Source organism: Azolla caroliniana, unplaced genomic scaffold, assembly GCF_043228905.1.
Source record: "Azolla caroliniana isolate FFs.n. ecotype wild unplaced genomic scaffold, voAzoCaro1.0.p SCAF_1, whole genome shotgun sequence".
Taxonomy (NCBI): domain Eukaryota; kingdom Viridiplantae; phylum Streptophyta; class Polypodiopsida; order Salviniales; family Salviniaceae; genus Azolla; species Azolla caroliniana.
The window spans coordinates 32,438,659-32,461,302 of NW_028230436.1; the positions used below are offsets into that span (position 1 = coordinate 32,438,659).

General features: G+C 36.1%; 1 protein-coding gene across 1 annotated transcript; it reads left to right on the forward strand.

Annotated features, from left to right (window-relative positions):
• Positions 1-2,689: 2,689 nt before the first annotated feature.
• LOC147869829 (phospholipase D zeta 1-like) lies at positions 2,690-13,695 on the forward strand. The gene is made up of 21 exons (XM_087333655.1): positions 2,690-2,796; positions 3,685-3,786; positions 3,858-3,958; positions 4,041-4,182; positions 5,708-5,878; positions 6,591-6,764; positions 6,845-7,087; positions 7,179-7,295; positions 7,503-7,642; positions 7,712-7,861; positions 7,940-8,096; positions 8,181-8,415; positions 8,522-8,685; positions 8,778-8,891; positions 9,054-9,200; positions 10,235-10,432; positions 10,522-10,623; positions 11,455-11,586; positions 12,717-12,782; positions 13,179-13,240; positions 13,311-13,695. Exons 1-21 carry the CDS (start codon positions 2,725-2,727, stop codon positions 13,522-13,524), a joined length of 3,003 nt encoding a protein of 1,000 aa, XP_087189781.1. The 5' UTR covers positions 2,690-2,724; the 3' UTR covers positions 13,525-13,695.
• Positions 13,696-22,644: the final 8,949 nt, after the last annotated feature.

The following is a 22,644-nucleotide window of genomic DNA, read 5'->3' on the forward strand; positions in this document are numbered from 1 at the left end:
GTCATCGAGGCCTCACGACCCGAAGCCCATGACATCAGCCATTTCCAGCTTGTATATACAATTGAAGTCCACTACAAACAGGTTAGATTACTTTTGAACAACAAATAATTCTGTTTTATTTATTTATTTAGTGATTGTGCTCTCTTTACATATGGTAGATGTAAATCAGATATTCATAATCGACATTTACCTGAAAGTATTTAGTTCTGCTGCAGCATTTTGGCCTACCTGCTCTCTAATGGACATGATAGAAAGGTGTATGATATGAGAAATTGAGTTTGTATTATCATCCTCATCAAAAGTTCAAAGTCCGTCTATTCTCATAGGAAGATTTAGTGTTACCTCAATTTCATCTGTAGTTGAATTGCTTATTGCATCAGATTTGGTTTCATGAAACGATATTCATGAAGTCATCCAAGAAATATCTGCATGAAACTGATTTATATCTACATAGTTGGAGCATTGTATGGGTTCATCCTCAGATATGTGGAGGAGATGGTCTAAATAGAAGGCCACCTTCTCTCTAACTCTTGTGGAGGCTTGATCTATGTCCTAGTCTCTAGCTGAATGACATCCTGTCTAACAGCTTTGTTTATCTTTGGGTGAGCCAATGTGAGACATGGTGCATCTAAGGACTACTAAAACAATGTAACTCAAACCGTAATGGTATTCAGATATACAAACACGAGTGTCTCCCTCACTCACCAAACGTGGAGAGAACCCTTTAGCCAACATGACAAAATTTCTCTCTGTTTCACCCTCTCCAAATTAATTCTAAACTCAAGAATAAGGGTTCATTATCAACTCTCTCTCTCTCTCTCTCTCTCTCTCTCTCTCTCTCTCTCTCTCTCTCTCTCTTCTTTATATTAATTACAGAATGTATGACTATAGTAGATGAGGCTCTATATCAAACAAATCCCATCTGATTCCCCAATATATCCCTTATCACTTAATTTCTCTGGATGGACCTATTCTGTTATGTTACCTAATGGCCAATGATTCCACTGCCCTTCCAAACAAGGATTTGGTCCACTATGCAAGGGAAATCAATTAATGGCTACGCAAGTAGGGTCTCAAATACAACATTTGGCAGGAGCTACAGTAGAACATGCTATAACAATTTGCCATGCACCTCTGGACCCCTTTTCATTGACAAGTAACTCTGAATGCGAAAAATCAATTAATGACTACACCAGTAGGGTCTCAAACCCAACATTTGGAAGGGGTTACAGTAGAATATGCTACAGCAATTTGTTGTGCACATCTGAAACAGGACCCTGTAATCCTTTTCGTTGACAAGTAAAGGCCATTCTGGCCCGACTTCGAAGGTGGTTCCCTTGCTTCTGAGACATCTTCGTCTTGGAGCGAACCATGTTGAAGATCATTCGAATGTAGAAATTTCACTCTCTCTAGGCTTGAAATTTTTAAATGCTTAGCTAACTAGATCTTAGGCACCTTGGGCAATTCCATTAATTTAATTATATTTGTTTTGATGGGTTGTTGTCAAAGATAATACAACATTTTAAGATGTAATCTCTCGTTTGGTCTCAGAGGCCATTTTGGCCTCTTAAAAGATGTCAACATATCTTTCTTTCTTTCTTTCTCCACTGCATGTGTTAAGATATATTTTCAAGGATCTTCAGGAAACCTGAAGCTTTTATTTCTTTTAGTATGGATAGCCCAACTTGCAATCATGATTTGCCCCATTGGTCGATTTTGGCAGCGGCCTTTAGTAGATGTTAGCATATCCTTCATATTTTCCTCTCCTTCTGTATCCAACAGATTTGGAAGCTCCTCCCAAATGAAAAGGTGCCCAAGATTGGCACTTGTGTCATTAAAACAACTGGCCCAAAATGGAGACAATAATTATTGGTACATTGAAATGCAAGAATGGTTCCAATCACATGGCATAAATATAAGTGCGCTACGCCAGTTCCTATACAGTTTGGGTTGTCCACACCTGAACATGATCAAAATGGTAAAGAATAGAGTGATCTTAACGGATATCATTAAATTGGTTAATGCAAAAACATGGATCATCTTCACATCTCTTGGTAGGATGGATTTATCATCAGGTTTTGCTAGACATCTTACTGATATCATTAAATTGGATAATGCAAAAACTCAAATCATCTTCACTTCTCCTGGCAGGATGTATTTATCATCATGTCTTGTATGAATAAACATCTATGCCATGCAATCTGTATTGCAATAGGGAAGCTTAGAACCTCTTCACATAAATTAGGGATTGATACAGGAAAATATGCACACCAATCTATGGAAGAATGGATCTTCCAATTGTGCCATTGCGGAGGAACATATATTTTCCATTGTGTTGTTTCTTTTGATGAAATACAAGGAACACTATATCTTGGAATTGGAGGAACACTGTATTTTCCATTGTGCTGTTTTTTTTATGAAATACGAGGAAAATACCACTTCCGCTTCAAACAAGATTTGGCTGACTATGCAAGGTAATGGAATATAAAGCACAATGGTGCGTGGGACTGTTATTGCTAGAAATCAAGAGACAGAAAAGTTATTAACAGACAATAATACAACCACAGCACCTCATCATCAACAACGAACCATAAATATTTTCTTTAGATCCCTCACTTCTCATGCTACAAGTCAATCGAGGGCTACAGAAGTAGGGTCTCGACTGCAACACTCCAAAGGGGATACAAAAGACTGGGAAATTGCAATTTGTCATGTATATAGGCCATGCCTATCTGGACAATGGTTCCGTCACCCTTATCATCAACAAATAAAGGTCGTAATCACCTGGCATTGAAGGTGTTTTTCTCACTCTAGAGACCCTTCCATCTTGGATTGTCACATTTTGGATATAGTTTGAAGGAATCTGAGTTTGGGATGTTAATTGCTTATCTAACTAGATTCTCTGGTACCTTAGGTAGTTCGACTAATTTAGCTATATATTTTGGTTTGTTCATAAATATGAGTCTACATTTAAAGATGTAATATCTTGTTCGGTATCAGAGGCCTTTTTGGTCTCTTAAAAGACACTAATAACATATTCTTCTTTCTTTTCTTTATTTGAATCTCCACTTGAGTTCACGCACACGTACTCGGTGAACTTTGTCATAGCCTCACTCTACTGCATCAACCAGCATCAGATATCATGTCCCCTCACCACGACTCATCCTATACATATTAGCTATGCTCTTCTCTCTCGTAAAACGATCTCAAGAATCATTATCAATTGTAAAGTGACCTCATGCATTAAGATCATGGTTCATTATCATGGATCTTAGGAAACCTAGAAATTTTTACTTTTTTTAAGTATGGATAGCTCAATTTTATACACATGACTTGTCTCATGGGCCGATTATGACCTCTATTAGACATTAATATCTTTCTTTATTTCACACACACAAACTCTCTCTCACTCCACTAACTTTAAGTTGGATTGTAAATGTTCATTAACAATTCTCTCTCTCTCTCTCTCTCTCTCAAGTAACACTATCTAAGATCTAAAAACAAGTCTTTCATTGCCTTATGTTATTACTCTTATATCATTATTCTTATTTGAATATTGTTGCACACTTGTAATTTTGACTTTTAAAAGATATTTGCAAATCTGAAAGAAAGATTTGGATCTATATAGTGATCTATTTATAAACTCATTTTTGGCTTGTATCTTGATATCCATTTTCTTGGCAGTTTCATTGGAAACTTGTTAAGAAGGCATCACAGGTCCTTTTGTTGCATTTTGACTTGAAAAAGAGAGCATTAATTGAAGAGCTACAGGAGAAGCAGGAGCAGGTATAAGCATTTCTTAATGTGATACGTTGCATATCAATGTGACAAGTTCTCATATTTTCATGTTTTTAAAGGTTAAACAAAGGCTTCAAAACCTTGGGCTGGGAGATCACCTTCATTGTCATGACGATGAGGATAACTTCGAGGATATCCATCATCCATCATCCTCACGAAGGTAATACCTGTTTAATATTCATGTTTTATTTTTTTCTTCATTTTATAGGTTTACCAGAAGTTTGACCCTTATATTTGAACAGAGATGTTCCTTCACGTGCTGCCTTCCCCATCATTAAACCTGCTTTGGGACATTCATCTTCTATCTCAAGGAACGCAATTTCAGCAATGCAAGATTATCTTAACCATTTCCTTGGGAGCTTGGATATTGTCAACACAAGAGAAGTACTGATTTGTGTAGATTTGCACATGTGTCTATTAAGCGTTTTGTAAGGAAATAATGTAGTTTAACATAATGTCACGAACTCACAAACTCGCTGGAGAAGTGATGAAGCCAGTATGGGGGTTCATGTAGTTAGTATTACTTCATATCAACATTATATTAATGAAACTGGCCTATACAAATTCCCAGGGCAGTGATTAACATCTTCACCAATAATTAGCTATCCCCAATTGATTATGATTGAAGTATGCTCGATGAGAGAGAAATTGTTTATGAGATTCAACACAATTTTTGCCAATTGGCAACAAAGCCTGGCGCTCCAATAAGTACTTCTTTCTTAATCCAACTAGAAGAAAAGAGTTCCAGCAAGCACAACCCAGAGTACTGCAGAACATGAACTAATAAGAGAGTCCGAGCCAACCTGCCATGCTGCTGAATTCTCTAGTATTTGAGATTGCAAAGATTCTTTGGATTTCAGAATGTCTAATTTCAGAAAATCTATAAATAAAATGTAAGAAACACGAATATCTGATCAGTATTCCACAAATCAGAAACCATTATTCTGATTATAAAAAAAAAACTCTGATTTCTGGTAAAACAGCAGATCATAAACTCTCTTTTGATTTGCCAACAAGACAAAAAATCCTAATCTCCTCGATGATGGAGGTGCAGCATGATAATTTCAGAATTTCAGAAAATCTATAAATAAAATGTAAGAAAAACGAATATCTGATCAGTATTCCACAAATCAGAAACCATTATTCTGATTATAAAAAAGAAACTCTGATTTCTGGTAAAACAGCAGATCATAAACTCTCTTTTGATTTGCCAACAAGACGAAAAATCCTAATCTGCTCGATCATGGAGGTGCTGCATGATAATCATTTGTGCTCACTTCACAAGGGACATTTTGCTCCCTACAAAAATTCCCATTGACATGCCAAAGTTTTCTGTCCTATTACTCCTCAAAATCACAAAAATAAGATAAATCCACTTATCTAGCATGAGCTAGCAGGTGTCAATGTTTTGTTACCTTTCACAAGAACAGCAAAAACAAGAGTAGCTCTATTTTTCTAGCACAAGATGTCAAAATTTTGTTACCTAGTATCTAACAGAAGGAAGGAAAGAATGAAATCTGTTAGCTGCCTTTGAGCTTTTCCACTCATATGAAAATCATGGGAACAATGACAGTGAGAAAAAGGCAGCAAAGTATTCATCCACATATTATGATTTTATAGCATGAGTTTGAGCTGTAAACTTTTAATTTCCAGGCTGTAGGACAGAAAGTGTCTAAGTAACATTAGCTCTTCATGATATACTTGCATTTTTGTTTGTTCTAACATGATTTTGATGAGATTTGGGAAAAATATAATTACAGAACATCCTTTTTATGGAATCTAGATTATATAGTCTTAAATTTCTAGCTTGAAATGTTTGGTCCTTCACTTTTATTATATTTCTTGAATTGTAAATTTCACTTTTATTATATTATCCTTGATGTTTATAAATTTCTTAATATTTTTGCAGGTCTGCAAGTTTTTGGAAGTCTCCAAACTTTCTTTCAAACCCGAATATGGTCCAAAGCTAGCAGAAGGATTTGTTCGTGTGAAACACCTTCAAATAATCTGTTCGACAGAGGATAACTCTTGTTGCTTTTGCTGTGGAATGATGTGCAGGTGCAATGACAATTGGCGAAAGGTTGACAGCTTAGAACTCTTAACATTGTTGTGTCATGTACAAACTTGTAATATTGGGTAAAAATTCACATTCTGTAACTACGAGTATGTTTGGGTAGTCACTATGGTGGGCCGGGTTATCTGTTCGTGTAAGTTTGAGACTATTTCTAGATGGATTAGAGATAACATGGTAAAGTTTAACTTTGCTATTCTGAATCCTAATTTGATTGCCAGTGAAAGTTAATAGCGTCTGTCCGTACTATTTGGGGGATTGATAATCTACATTATCAGCATTGTTATCCATCTGAGTGGGGCCAAATTGTTATTAACAAGCACATTTAGGAAGGAATTAATGGTCATTGAAAGAGAGATGAAATAATGTGTTGCCAAGCACATTATTAACGTTTTTGAAAGGCCAAATTGACCTATGACACCAAATAAGCTACATTCAGTGAAATCTGGTAAAATATCTAAAGAAAGACAGTGTAAGCTATATTCAGTGCCATCTGCCAGAGAGACCTACAAGTCAAATAAGTTTCACCGAATGTGAAATTATTTCAAGAAATTCTACATGGGTGTCCAAGAATGATATCACTATCCTCCCTAATAAGTTATCTAGTCTAGCGAACTCAGTGGCACATGATGGTGCTCCTTATCAGCTGAGGGAATCACTCTATATATTTGTCTGTATGCCTTTCCTGCCTAATCCTAAAGAAAAAGTGCATTAATCGCAGGTGTGGGCAGTGCTCAAGCCAGGGTTTTTAGCATTCATTGCGGATCCTTTTGACATGAAACTTCTTGACATTGTTGTTTTTGATGTGCTTCCATTTGCGGCTGGAAGCATAGATGGGCAGATTTGTCTAGCAAAGTTGGCAAAAGAAAGAAACCCTTTGTGCTTTGGGTTTGTGGTGAGCTCAGTTTGTTGTTTTGTGTAAAAACAAATTCTGGGTTTGGTTGGCTGTAGGAATAATTTACTCTCGTATGTCAGGTGACATGCGGAAACAGAACAATTAAATTAAGAACTAAACGATCAGGGAATGCTCGTGATTGGGTTGCAGCCATCAATGATGCTGGCCTAAGACCACCTGAGGGATGGTGCCACCCCCACCGCTATGGATCATTTGCTCCTCCAAGAGGGGATCATGAAGATGGCAGTGAAGCTCAGTGGTTCGTTGATGGAAAATCTGCATTCCATGCAATAGCTTCAGCAATAGAGCGTGCAAAGTCAGAAGTGTGTCTCAATATTATCTCCTTTCTTCTATTAGCATTTCCATTTATTGAACTTTGTGCAATGTGCATTTAGCTATCTTTACTTATTTCAGGTTCTCATAGCTGGTTGGTGGTTATGCCCAGAGTTGTATATGCAACGGCCATTTGCTGAACATGAGGAGTCAAGGCTCGATATCTTGCTACGGAAAAGAGCTGAAATGGGTGTTAAGGTGGGACATCTCTAATATATTAGACATTGTAATAGATTAATTGATCTGAGATGTTTTATTGAATTATACCTTTTTTTTAGCATTGCTAGAAAAAATCATGTTAATTAGTTTTCATTCAACAAATTGTTTAAGATGAAACGTTCTTTCTCTGTTGTTATCAATATTTAACAAGATTTTGATATTTTACTACATTGGATGTTACTGCAGATTTACATACTACTGTATAAAGAGGTTGCGTTGGCATTAAAGATCAATAGTATGTATTCTAAGCGATTGCTTCTTGCTGTTCATGAGAATATAAAGGTTCTGAGATTTCCCAACCACTTTGCCGCTGGTGTCTACTTGTGGTATGTTATTTCTTTTTACTTTCTTCTGTTTCAAAGCTATGATCAATTTTAAACTTATTACTGTCACAGGTCTCATCATGAGAAGATCGTCATTGTAGACCATCGAGTTTGTTTTCTTGGGGGGCTTGATCTTTGTTTTGGAAGGTATGATAGTCAAGATCATAGAGTTCATGACTCCTCATCCAGAATATGGCCAGGGAAGGATTATTATAATCCAAGGTAATAAACATCTAGAGTCATAATATTTAGTGACATATGGTCCTGATAAAACTATATGCTAAAAGGATACGTTTGTAGAGAATCAGAGCCGAATTCCTGGGAGGATACTATGAAGGATGAACTAGATCGTCAACAATATCCTAGAATGCCCTGGCATGATGTGCATTGTGCAATATGGGGTCCAGCTTGTCGTGATGTAGCAAGGCATTTTGTGCAACGTTGGAATTATGCGAAGGTGGGAACTTCATATTGAATATGCACAAGGTTGAAATCTGCATCTGGCTTGATACTAAGTGTTCTCTTGTGGTTCTACCAACAGCGAAGTAAAGCACCAAATGAACCTGGAATACCCTTACTTCTTCCATACCACCAGATGGTTCTTCCGGGATATCATTCCACTTATGTACCTACAGTAAAAGAGGAAGTTCTACAAGAGTTAGAAGATGAGCAAATCACATCTGCCCGATCATCTTACCATGATATTCCCTTGCTATTTCCCCAAGAGGATAAAGAAACAGGAGTGGAATCTCATTCATATGAAGCAAGCTCAATTGGTAGGATATCCACCTACCTGAAGTAAATGCAATGGGGTTTACCCAGTTGTGCACACCTTTATGATGAGGTGTGACATATAAATCATACAGATTAACGATTTTGCAGGTACTCAAGGTTCCAGGCTTTCACATCCATCAAGGGAGAATGGGTATCATCCTGGAGAGAATAGTCTCCATCAAGAATGGTGGCAAGGTCTCCAGAGCCAAGGGCAAGCCTGTATAGAGGATGAAGCAAGTGAGATTGGTCCACGTGTGAGATGTGCTTGCCAGGTCTGATACATTGTAAATCTCATACTTGCCAATCTTCTTCTAAGTGCCACTCTGCCATTTTATGATATTTTTTTTACTCGATGGTTTTGCAGGTTTTAAGGAGTGTTGGTTTTTGGTCAGCTGGCACAAGTCAACCTGAAGAAAAAAGTATACATACTGCTTACTGTTCACTTATTGATAAAGCTGAATATTTTATATATATAGAGGTAATCCCAAGCTACCAAATGATCTCAATTTATTTCTCTGCTCTATTTTGTATTCTGTTTCTTGAACATATGTCCCAGGTTGTCATTTGGCTAGTACCTTTTGTTTTATCCATTATCTTTTGGATTTTTGATATATCCTAACCATTTTCCTACCTCATGCAGAACCAGTTTTTCATTTCTGGGTTTGATGATGATGATGTGATCCGGAATCGGGTACTTCAAGCTTTGTATGATCGGATTATGCGAGCTCACAAGGAGGGAAAATGTTTCCGGGTTATTATAATTATACCTCTACTACCAGGTTTCCAGGTCTCTCTCTTGCTCTCTCGGTGTGCCTAGTTTATTTTACCAGATCTTAAAGATTCACATGAACGTAACTTTGGGTGTTCAATGGGATGTCAAACTTAACGAAATGAAATATATACTGGAAGTTCAAGGTGACAATAATTTCACATTCCCACGAGGTTTTGGATATTGCACGGAATCTGAAAGAGAAATGATTGAAGTCTGAGGGTCACACTCGTTCTGAAAATTAATGTCCAGGAACTATGACATTAAAAGCTTTTGGTTTGGGAACCACCAATAAGGCTTCTGCACCTTCAACTCACAGACAGAGACTAGAGCTATGGAAGTGGGAAGTGTCTGGTCCAAAAGCCTCATGGTGAAATGCTCGAGTACAGAGATCCAGAGACCCCTGCCTTCTAGATGAAGGGGCGGTACGACATTGACAGATTGAAGAAACTGGTTCCAGAACGTCAAGAACACTGATGGTGTGTTCATAGCTATGAGGAACAAGCAGAAGCATAGAGCCAAGAAAAGTGGATTATTATATGTAAAGATGCAAGCCTAGGGAACAAAGTGATGCTATTCCTTCATATGTGACAGAAAGAACCTACTGTTTGTGGTAAGGTTGGCAGATGCTGGCTGTGTAGTATTCCACCACATCAGGGGACAAGAAGCTGGATCGATGGAGAAAAATCAATCTTGTACAAATCAGGTGTGGAAATCCACCATATCATGGGACAAGTAGCTGGAGCCATGGAGAAAGAAGATCTAGCTTGCTAGTAGTGTCAATCAAACACAATCAGCAGATATTTGGGGAGAGAAAAGAAAAAGGGAAACAATGTCCCAAATTGTTTGCTATTTATCTTGTTAAGATGTTTTTTTCTTGCACAATTCATCTTGCAGTATACATTATAGCTGGTTACCTCAAAATCAAATAGATAAACCAATATTTACCAACCAAAACTGATCTTGATACACTTTTCATTTGCTTAATTTGGCCCATCAGATTCATTGTGTAATTATTTTGCAATGGAATTTGAAAGGGATTTTCTTTCCAGGGTGGTGTTGATGATGCTGGTGCAGCTACAGTAAGAGCAATAATGCATTGGCAATATCGTACAATCTCTCGAGGTAGACATTCTTTGCTGCAGAGGCTGGATAATGCTATTGGTTCAGAAACAGAGAATTATGTGTCTTTTTATGGACTTAGAAACTATGGTAAATTGTCGGATGGTTGCCCGCTAGTAACTAGTCAGGTATATCTAGGTTTAGAATTGCTTTTACTTTCAAACAGTTTTTGTAGAAAATAATGCTCTAGATATTATGGGCAATTTGGTCTTTTCAGGTCTATGTCCACAGCAAAATCATGATTATTGATGATAGGGTAGTTCTTATGGGATCACCAAATTTGAATGATAGAAGTTTGCTCGGATCACGAGATTCTGAGGTTAGATTTTTCACATTTGTTTGATTCAGTGTAAACGTTTTTGAGATGTTCGTAAAGGTCCGCTGATAGTTATTGCTCATATATTATATACATCTTTGTGGTCAGAAATTATCCATGAAATAATGTGCATGATTACAGTACAACCCCCTTAGAGACTAGCAAAGGAGATTTAACCTGGAAAGCTTTGTAGGCCTCAAACAGTTCGTTTGAGCCTCATTCATGATGCATCCCTGCTTCAAAGTGGCTCAGATCCACAAGTTTTCTTTTGCTTTCATGTTTATGGTAAAATAATGTTTTATATTAACTGTTCAAAAAGATTCAGGAAGTACTATTTTGTGTTATTCTCGTGTTGCAACCTTTAATCAGGTTAGCTTAAAGCACAACCTCCTTAGAGACTAGCAAGGAGATTTAACCTGTAGTTGAAACAGTTCCTTTACCACCCCCCAAGTCCATGATGTAACCCAGTCTTAAGGTGGCTCACTAGTTTTTTTATTTACATCTGATTTTATGGTAAAGTTGTGTTTTATATTAACGGTACATGAAATTGAAGTATATTGTATGATTCAGGCTTGTCTTGAAGTACATCCTCATGTTGCACACTTTAATTGGCTTAGGTAAAATACGTATTGTGGATATTTCATGGCAATGTGTCTGCAGTTGTAAGTAGGCTAGTATTATCATCGTAAAACATTCTTTCATAACAAAATAACTTTTCAAAAGTTAAACACTGGTTTTGAGTGATTTAAAGAAACACTCATGAGCTGTGCTAGTTACTGTTTTGATAGATAAATGTATGAAAATGTGGAACTTACACTAATATGTATGTATCAGGTTGCTGTGGTCATTAAAGACAGGGAATATGTTGACTCTTATATGGATTCAAAGCCATGGCAAGCTGGAAAATTTGCCAATTCCATGCGGATGTCATTATGGAGAGAACACTTGGGGTTGCAACATTCAGAGGTTCTGTCTGTCTGTCTGTGTGTCTCTCTCCAAGTCATGTTTATATTCATATGTCTAAATTTAAGTGAATACTTTTGGAAGCATATTTGGGAGTGCTCATATGATTTATTTCATTGTTTTCTAAGAGAATATTTTAGTGGTAATATCTTGTTGAGTCATTGATAAATTTAAGAGACATCAATGCATTTTTCACTCTTCTTCCTCTGTTCTATCTGTGTGCCATCATAAGATGCCCAACCTTTCAATCCTTTTCAAGGGTGCAAATGGAAAAGCAGCAGACAAACTAAGAGAACTATTTAAATGTGTAGGAGTTTTTGGTTAGTTCACATTCATGGGTTTCTTAGAAAATGGAGAGATGAAAGTAAACCAATATAGAAAAAACATAATGTCCATTTTCACCCACTTTATTTTGGTTTTAGGAAATGATACTAGATTAGGGCGAGACTCATGTTGGTATTCCCAGATTAATCGTGGTTTGAGCTACTTGGTTTTAGTACAGACAGACTATCTCTTTTCCAATACTCCTTCGATACACCATTCTCACACTGATGCACCCAGATATTAGAAGTCATTTGGGAGATCTCATTCAGCTATATACCAGGAGGAAATGCATTGAAGATGGCCTTCTATTGTGACCATCTTCTCAACATCGCTGAGGTTGGGTTTATATTACAGCCTCAGTATATGCATATCAATCTATCTGATAGATTGAGATACATGATTGGACAGATCACACCTCATCACATCAGAAGGTATAAGAGGGTGGGCGTCCCTTCGGAGCAGAAGTATTTCAACCATGCCATACAGAGAGAGGCAACTACACCAATTACTATGAGATTCAAGGATGCTTCCACTGTTTCTTTAAGGATAGCAAAAATTATATATCTTTCTTTCTCTCAACGCCCACAGCTATAATATTTTTAAGTTTAATAGGCCATTTTTTGTATTTTTCGTTCTTATCCTAAGCAGATAAGATGATGTATTGTGTAGGTATTTTTATTATTAGTGATATTTGTTAGCAGAATGTTATTTCTCACCCATGAGCCCTTTATGCTCAAGTAAATGTAGCAAATATATCCTGAATATCTGTCTGAAGTATATTTTGTCCGTCCTTTTTGGATTATCTGCAGGCCAGTGTGTTGATGGATCCTGTTTGTGAGACATCTTATAAACACATGTGGATGGCAACTGCACAGGTTTCTCTCTTTTATAACATTAATATAACACGTTCTCTGTTGTATAACATTAATATACTATGTTCATTTCATCTCTTTCTCATAGTCGGGGAGTGTTTTGTAATGGTTGGTGGTCTCATGGGTCTGTCTGGACGTTAATAAAACATCATCAGCATTATCTTAGTCTTTGTCACATCTCATAGGCCATTATGGTCTTTAAAGATGCTAATAATATCGTTCTTTCTCTTATCCAATGGATTTGGAAACTCCCAAGGCAAAGTTAGTCAAGAATGGCAATTTGCAATGAAAAAGAACAGGAAGATGCACAACCACATTCTGTTTAGATTGCACGATTGTTGATTTCCAATTCTATTTACACAATTAAAATTACTGATTGATTGCGGTTGTATTTCACAGAAGAATACAATGATTTATGACAAGATGTTTGGGTGTATACCTAATGAGACTATCCGTTCACGGTAAAAATGCATATTCATATCACTTTCCATTATTGACAAATGATGACAATTTTTTACATCAATTTTGCAGAATGGTATTACGACAAGCTTTCTTCAAGGAGAAGGAAAAGCTTGGACACACTACAATTGATTTGGGGATGGCTATGAAAGAGTGTCCTGATATATCTGTGGATGGCATAAAAGGGTTTCTTGTGTTGTTTCCCTTGAGATTCCTAGAAGAGGAGGATCTAAGGCCTGTTTTTAATGAGAGTGAATACTATGCTTCACCTCAAGTTTTTCATTAGCTCTCACAAGGGCACTTCTGTAACACTAGTGTATCTTCTACTTTGGTATTCCATTCTTTTGAGGGAGTTCTTACTCCTACCATTCAAATTGATGGGGATAACACCGGCCATTAGAAGGGTTGTGTGATATGTAATAAATAATTTATACAAAACGATCCTCATAGTTGGAATAATTGTGCAAAAATCATCCAGAGTTAGAGCTCGTTGCATATAACTAATGCGTTTGGGCTTTTACACGCTTACTTTGTACGTGTTCAAACAGTAATGATGCAATGATGGAGCAATTATTATGCAATGATGCATCGGCACATTACCAATAACTGTACATTTCAATAGTTTAAATTGCGGTTTTTGAATTCATAATGTGCTGTATTGACTAAGCTTAAGGGTGGTTATTATAGCTTTGAAACCACCACAACATTTCTCAGTATTAAAAAGGTGTGATCATTATATCCTTCGAGAATTCTTAATATCTCTATGCTTCTTTTAAGCATGAAGCAATGGTTTCACTGTTTGGCATTGAGATCAGTTGTGATTGTTGAAGCATTTGAAACCACCAAAATATTTCAGTATTAAAAAAGAATGTGGGATCACTATGCCCTTCGAGAACTCTCAATGTCTCTATTCTTCTTTAAAGCATGAAGGAAGGCTTTCACTGTTTGCCTTTATAATTTATTATTAGTTTCACTATTCACTAACAGGGATTTTATATATGTAAAGCCTAAATGCAAATAGCTCAAATCATCAAAAACTACATCAATATTACACTAAAAGACAATGTGTCATAAATGCATGGTTCCTTCTTTAACTGACTTGTGTACCTAAGAAGCTTTAATAACAATCAAATGCACACTTCTTTAATAGCAATCAAATGCATGGTTCCTTCTTCAGTAGCAATAATCACTATTCCATGCTTGCTGTTAGCAGTAATCACTATTTGACTTGACAGTAAGAAATTGGTTTGAAGATAATTGGTTTTTAGTTGTGAGCAATGCTGTGCATACAAATTATTTAAGTAGTGCTACCAACTTTTCTTTTTGTTGGTTGTGAGGAAATTCAAGCTTATTTGGATTAATATTGTTGAACCTTGGTTTCTTGGCCCCTCGAATACCTTGATTGTATTGCCCTTGGGCATGTTTCTTGTTGATTAGTTGAAAACAAGCAGATTTTACCATTTATATAATACACAACCCAACACATTGGAAGCAAAGCAATTGCCTTCTTAAGGTAAACCCAAAATGAGCTAAGTTCTCTCAATGTGACAAAATAAAATGACAACACAAGTAATGCACGTAGAAATGGATTAGTATATGAATAGGTTGGCATATTTCAGCTCATCAATGGCATTTGGTTGAGATATTTCAATCTATTGTGAAATGTGATAATTACAAAATGTAAATGTAGATATTACAAGCAAATAATGTGGTCATCTGAATACATCTACTGCAATTCAATTGCCAATAACATATACTACTTAATGCTTATAATTCTGATATATTGGTAATACTTTTGCAGAATTTTGGATGAAATACATTTGTGTTGGGGACAAATATTGTGTTGTTTTATCTCATCTTAAAATCGTACCACGTCTAAAATCATTTAGCCATGGGGAATTCTCTACATGGCTCCACATGAGCTGAAAGGTAACTCCAATAGGTATTTGAATCTCATGGATTTCTCAACGTGTGTTCCTCTGCCATTCCATCAAAGATGTTGTATAGACTGATGTCTAATCTTCGACCAAATTGGTGATAAGAGGACACCTTTTGATAAGACCATCAAACACGATACGGAGGAAAATTTGTTGGACTAGCGAAGTAAATTTAATTCACTAGAGTCGCGGTGTGCATAACTTTGGTAGTGGTAAAAGCCTTTTTAAATATCAAAATTGATTCAAAATTACAGAGATTATGTTTTGCAACATGTGCTTAGGCCACTCAATAAGAGATAAGTAGTATTTGTTGCACTATTTATAAGCAATCATATAATAGCCATCTTGGGCTATTCTAATGATCCGACTTTTTTGTCTCGACTTTTTGTAAAACCAGATCGATTCTTTTCTTGCCTATTGTACCCAGCCAAGTCGATATCGAACATGTCTTATTATTTAACTTGGGCTATTTATATGCCTTAGCCATACCTATGAAATTATGAATGCATATAATATGAATGCAATAGTAGGCCTTTTTAAACTTAATAACAATGACATGCAAGCCAACAACAAATACCACACAACTCAAAAGCCGTCATTATTGCATTCAGATTTTGGGGGATCACTACTGGCATAAAACATGAAACATACACATAGGCTTCAGCCACAGAATCCATCTCATTGGGTATTGGAACCCATGTAATTTGTCCAGATGTCACTAAACTATCCATATATAGTGATAGTCGCTACATAACAGTAGTGAAGAGCCCTATCAAATCATTAAATGACCACAGAATTAGTGATTCCTCCATGCTAAATGCATACGGCATTCATAGAACCAATAAGTATTTTTTGACATTTAAGGGCAAAGTCCTATCTGGATGCATTGCACCTTACAACAAACTCCATTGGATGATATCAAATTTCTTTATGAAACTCTAAATGCTTAATAATTACATCTTCGTGTTTTCTAATTTGCATATTCCTCATAAATATATAAGCATTCACAATAGTAAACATTATTTTGTGCCAATATATAAAACCAGGTTGATTATGATGGATGCATTTACCTACCTGGTCCTAAATATTCTTTGGCTCTATCAATTACGGCTTCAACCTTATTCTTGCCTCCAAAAGGTCATCCTTTGTAATAGGTGTCGCTATAAGTCATCTTGATATGTCAGAATGGGCTGGACAATCAGATCAGCTGTGGCAACATGAAATATGCGAGAGAAAGTATCAAATTGCATTCCTATGCCTGCAACAGTAACTCATTTTTGTGACCAAATTTTCCATTCCTTAATGTTTAAAAGCTGCATGGAAACATGTAGATCAATAATAACCCTCACAATGATTTTTTTTCACCGTTTCTTAAAGAAATTCATGTTGGCCATAAATATATTGTTGAAAGGTTGCAGAAGAAACGGAGCTTTTATAAAAAGTAGTTCAGAGGATTAGTTGGCTCTTGTTAATGTAAAATGGCTATAACTTATAAGTACACTTCACTTTTGGATGAGAATGATACAAAAGCTCCGTTAAAATTTGTACAAGAAATAAACAAATATGCATATTATCATATGAATATCGATAAGAGTAATAAAAAATTTGGATCGAAAGTTGTGGAGATTTATAGGATGCAACCCACGTTCAAGAACATAATGTGCGCATCAAGACAACTGGATGCATGTTTGTTTCGTAGTAAATGAATGATAAGGATCAATCAATGATAAAAATAAGAAAAAACACACTTTTCTATGTAGAGAAGCATAATGGGAACAATGTCAAAAGGCTCTATCCAAGGAATCCATTGGATCTGTTTCTAAGTATAAAATTGAAATATATGTACCCCAAAGTTACCTTCCATTTAAAGAAAGGTAATATACCTTTGATACATTACAGAATTGAAGAAAAGTCCACAAAAGTATGATGAGACATGACAACATTGACATTGTAATTTAATCCATCAATGATCACGCAAAGATCTATGCTGTCTTTGTTTTCCACACTCTGGATAACAACTTGATGCATTGATTGGAGAAACACCTTTTTGACACTGTGTCGATCCAAATACTTTTCAAGCCTTGACCCATTCACCCCCTCTTTCTCCCACCAAATATATCTTTGCATGGAACATCAACATTCCTCTCTCTCCCTCTCTCTCTCTCTTTTAGTAACACTTTTATTACTACTGGGAAACCTCAAAGTGAGGTGCAAACCCACAAAGAATAAAGAGACAAAATATGAAGTGTCGATTAGTCTACACTAAAAGAGCTTGAAAGCACTCGAAGTAAAGAGTGCAGTGTGATGTCTCTAAGTTGCAGACAATCAAATAGAGATTGCCTGAGGGATTGCTTAAAGAAGCTAACTTCATGCAGTTGGTTTCGATCAAAGACCTTAGTATTGCAAGCCATCCAAATGGTCTAGTGTGACCTTGGTCATTTACCACATCTCCAATTGATTTTGGCCCCTTCTTTGCTAAAAAATAATGTTTTTTAGGCTCTTGTTCAACTAGTGACCGTGGAAATATAGCAGTCCAATGTAAGCTTTCGAGGCGTAAAGAGTTCCCTAATTTTGAATTTCTGCCTCTCCATTTTATGTGCCCAGTGCAATACTTCCTTCCAATGCTTTAGAAGCTTTGAGCTAAACGGACAATCTTCGATATGGCTGTCAAGCTTTCCAAACACTACATCCCAATTATTAGTATCCCATAATCCAAATGACTTGGTTTTCAAATTATCAAACATATTTGATAGCATTCTTGCCCAAGGCAATGTTTGTTCAACAACTTTTGGCTCTAAAGTAGCTTTTCTGGCCAACATATGCAACTGCAAATTAAGAATATTTAGCCGTTCACACAATCGTGGAGTGCATATCTTCTCCAGTAATAAGAGTCGTACACCACTACGCGACTACTTAGAGTACCAAAAATTGATTATGATTTCTGAGTTAATCTTTTGTATTATGTGTTTCGGCCAATCAATCATAATTAAGTAATATTGAATGTAAGCCATGAATGTAGATTGCACTATCCTCAATCTGACATGGACGCTTCCAATAGCTTAGCTTTTGTCTCACTTTTTATAGAACCCATTCAACCTTTCCTTTGCCTGTTGCATTCCAACCCAATGGATAACCAAGATGTCCAACCATTTCATTTGGACCAAAAACTTGACCTTGCCACAAAAGTTGATCCCAACTATATGGTGTCAAGGGTAGGAGTTTGGACTCGCTAAAGTTAACATTTAGTCCAACAACTAATCCATACAATTTGAGGGCATCCATAATCACTCTCATATCATTTGGATTGTTTTGTGACAAGAATGATGTATCATTTGCATATGCTTGGGCTACGAAATCATGTTCTTCTTTCATTTGTAAACCGTGAAGTTAACCAATTGATACTAGATTATCCTTGTACAATAGTAGTGGATGAGTTGCAATTTCATACAACAATGCACTTGCAGGACAACCTTGTCCTACTCATTTGGATAAGCTCCATGAATTTGTCAATTCACTATCAATAATGCATGAAGATGTGCTAGACCCATAAAGCCAATAGATTATTGGAGACATTTTCGAGCCAAATCCTAGTTTGACCATTCTAGCTGCCACAAAATCCCATTGGATGGTATCAAAGGCCTTTTCAATGTCAAATTACATTATCAATACATCTTGTTTGGTGTATTTGGCATAATACTCCATTCCAATATATACATTAGCAATATTATCTGTAATTTGCCTTTGTGGAATGAACTTATATTGGTTTACGTGTATGCCTCCCAACAAAATGTCCTTAATACGGTTAACAATTATCTTTGCAATACGCTTGTAGATCATTAGCATGTCATTGAGAGTGATTGGTCACTAATCCAAAAAAGATTCACACAAATTCGTTTTGGGTATTAATTTGACCAAACCTTCTTTCCATGAGATAGGCATATCCCATTTGTCAAGCTCTATTTGCCATATACAATATTAAATCCCTAAGGACATCCTAAAATTCTGCAATGAACTCTAATTTAATTCCATCCCAACCAGGCGCTTTGCCTTGAGCCTCCAGAAGCTCCTCCATTATGAATGTTGCATTCAAAACAATAGCTTTATCAACCCAAATAGTGGGTTGAACTAGTGACAAGTATGCATCTCATACCTGTTTAACTGCATTTGTAACAACTACGTTAATCTCAAATATGTGAGAGAAGTGAGTTACACATTCCTTGGCTAGTTCAAGTCGGTTTGTAGTCCACAAACCATCACTGGTTCTGATGAATTTAATGGATTCCTTTTGGCGTATTAGATGCAACCTAGGAGCATGATCTGACAACTGCAAAGCATGATCTACATGCACTGTACATGTGCAACAAATACCATCTATCAAGCCTTGCATAATATGAGGAGTGGGTGGTGTGATGAAAAGTAAACCCAAGAACATGTGGATGTGTCATTTTCCATAAATCAACCCAATCCAATGAGCTTTGCATATTATATCATTGACCTTGTTCCTCTCTCAACATATGCGAGTGTCCACTAGTGTTATCACCTACATTTGGAGAGTTGTTGAAGTCTCCACATATAAATGCATTTTGTGGCCATGGATAAGCACAAATGTCCACTCTCTCTCTCTAACACACACAGTTGTCCAAAGAGTGCATCCCTAGAATATGCCTTATTACAAATTGTTAAAACAAGCTTTGAATGTAAGATTTAAGACACAACAAACTAATGAGAGCAAATCTCTCATCTAGCTAGGTGCTTCACATTATAAAATAGTTTTAAAAGATGGGCATTAGAAGATTTCTTGGAGTTTTAATTGTTGCTATAAAGCATATTGATGTGATCATAGAGTACACGCACGAAGATGTTAAAAAGTCAAAACTGGAATAATACTATACAAATGTCAACCCCCAATGGCCATAATACTAGAACATATCCAACCACATGCTACTATCCCCATGAGCCCCTTACACTTCTTCGAAATAACTCACGCACGTTAATTGTTGAGGAAGCATCATCACCTAAGTACGAAGATATGCTAGGTATGCAACGAGAACCTAGTGGAGGATGAATATCAACATATAATGTAATTTTGTGATAAGTATGATGATGTGTTAAACAAGCATGATAATTTACGTGTCATACTCAAATCTCCACCAAGAAGCGAGAGCACATATGTGCATCCATTATTTTCACTTAGAAAGATTTTATTATAGACTAATAACCCTCATTCTCAGGAAGGAATTACATACAAGATGACATATTTATTCGAATTCCATAGGTCATAATTGGCCTCCTCGTGCACAATAAAAAATCTAATTTGATCTATGATTTGCAAATCTTCGACCAAACCTAAGCTCCTTGAATGAATTTATATAGTTCGCTCTCACAATCAAAACATGCACCCTCAATTGCAACATTCATTAATAAAGTTCTTGAACATCAAGAGTCATCACTCACTTTCTTGCAAATGTTTTGACTATCATATTTGTAGTTTTCTTCGAAAAAATGATAGAGCTCTAGCTTTTAGCATTTTTTGAGATATGGGAAGTTGATACGGAATTAATATGTTCAAGAAACATTTCAGCCTTGTTCAAATGTCTCAAACTCTTCAATTTGACACATTCATCTTTGAATAACTTCATCATGTGATCATTTTATTGGTAGGCGGTTGTGAGCAGATTAAAAATTTGAAGTGAGTTAAAGATAGGAATGACTAGTTTTCTTGTTTGAAAATAAAAATAAAAATCGGTTACGGGTTTGTTCTCTCTACCATATTCTCAAGGGATTCATTTATTTCTTTTAGACCAAAAGATTCGAAGGAAAAAAAATGTGCTCTCAAAATTTTCTTGTGCATATCAACTCTCTATTTTGAATTAGGATCATGATTTCTTTCTTGAATGCATTTTTCTTTGGACGCATCATATTATTAAATTTAGAAAGTTGGATCCTGAAGCATCCTATTTTGGCAAATTTGGGTTTCTTTGTTCTTTTTGGTATAACATTAAACAATATGGGAACCGATTTGATCAATCATCATAATCAGGAATGATTAATTGTGTTCACAAAGGTTGATTGGTTTGAGTATCAATAACAATAGAAGTTCAAATATTAGTGAAATTGTCAATATTGGTCCTCAAATTAGGGTAACATGGGTTCCCAATCGTTTGTATTTTCTTTGACTATCATGATCCTCATACCCTTGGTCAAAGGCCACAATGCCAAAAATATAGGTTTTAATCTTTTGAAAATCAATTCTTCCAAAATTTATGAAGTTTCTAGTATTACCCTCTAAAGCGATGAATAATATTGTTACCTTCCCTAAATATAAAGGGATGGGTGTGCGAAATGGTTTTAAAATTCATCCAGGTTGGTTAAATCTACAGAGTGCACACGAACGAAGTTACCTTAGCGATAGAGTTGATAGAAACCCTCTATATGAGGGGTATTTTTTAATTCAATACAAAAGTGCTTTTGTATCAATTAATCATATCACAATAGAGTAACGAACATCTTAGACGGATTTGAAATCTTTGTTCGTTATATATCACATATGTATAGTAAAGGAAAACAACCAAAACTGGGGTGGAAGACTTGAAACCTCTGATTTGAGATGTAGACACCCCAATATATATATCAATGTTGGACAATGTGCAAGTTTGAGAAAAAAAGGCACATAATATACGTATGTATTTCATGAGAGTGAACGAAATTGGGACCACGATAGGTACATGTGTCAAATATGTAATATGCAAGAAGAACGAGCAAAACGAAATAAGTGACTATAATCAACAAGGAAATGGATGCAAAGAGTAAAAACTAGTGGCTTCAAAAGCTCTCCTAGAAGTCATGCACATGCATCGCATGGTTAAATGAGCCAAAAGAAAGTGGAAATCATAGGAATTGAACCAAGTAAAATAAGGAATGTGCACTAAAAGGTCAAATGATTGATGCCTTCAATGAAAAAGCAAACCAAAGACGTGTACCCTAATAGTTGGTGTTGTAGGACATGGCAAAAAAAGGGTATTTGGTATACTCTTAAGCAACATTTATGCGATTTGGATGTATGTATTAGTGTGCCATGGCACATTGGTATATAATGCAAAGAATAAGAGAGGATATTGAAGTGAAAAGTTCCTAGACGAACACTCCTTACCAACACAAATGATATGGGATGCAAGATTTGAGGAACAATTTAGTATGATGGCAACAATAACAAGTTTACAATATAGATGTGACATCAATCTTCTAAATGGATATGCCAAAGAAGAGGTTGGATGTCAAGGAAGAGGCAATTGATGCAACCCTTTACATCAAAACACATGGTGAGCAAATAAGGATCCATATGATGCATGTTGATGATTTTGTCCTCACTTACAACGTGAAAGCGGATATTATCTTATTCAAGTTGAAGTTAAGATCTTAATTCAAGATGAATGATCAAGTTTTGTATATTTGTCGGTAAGTTGAGGCAT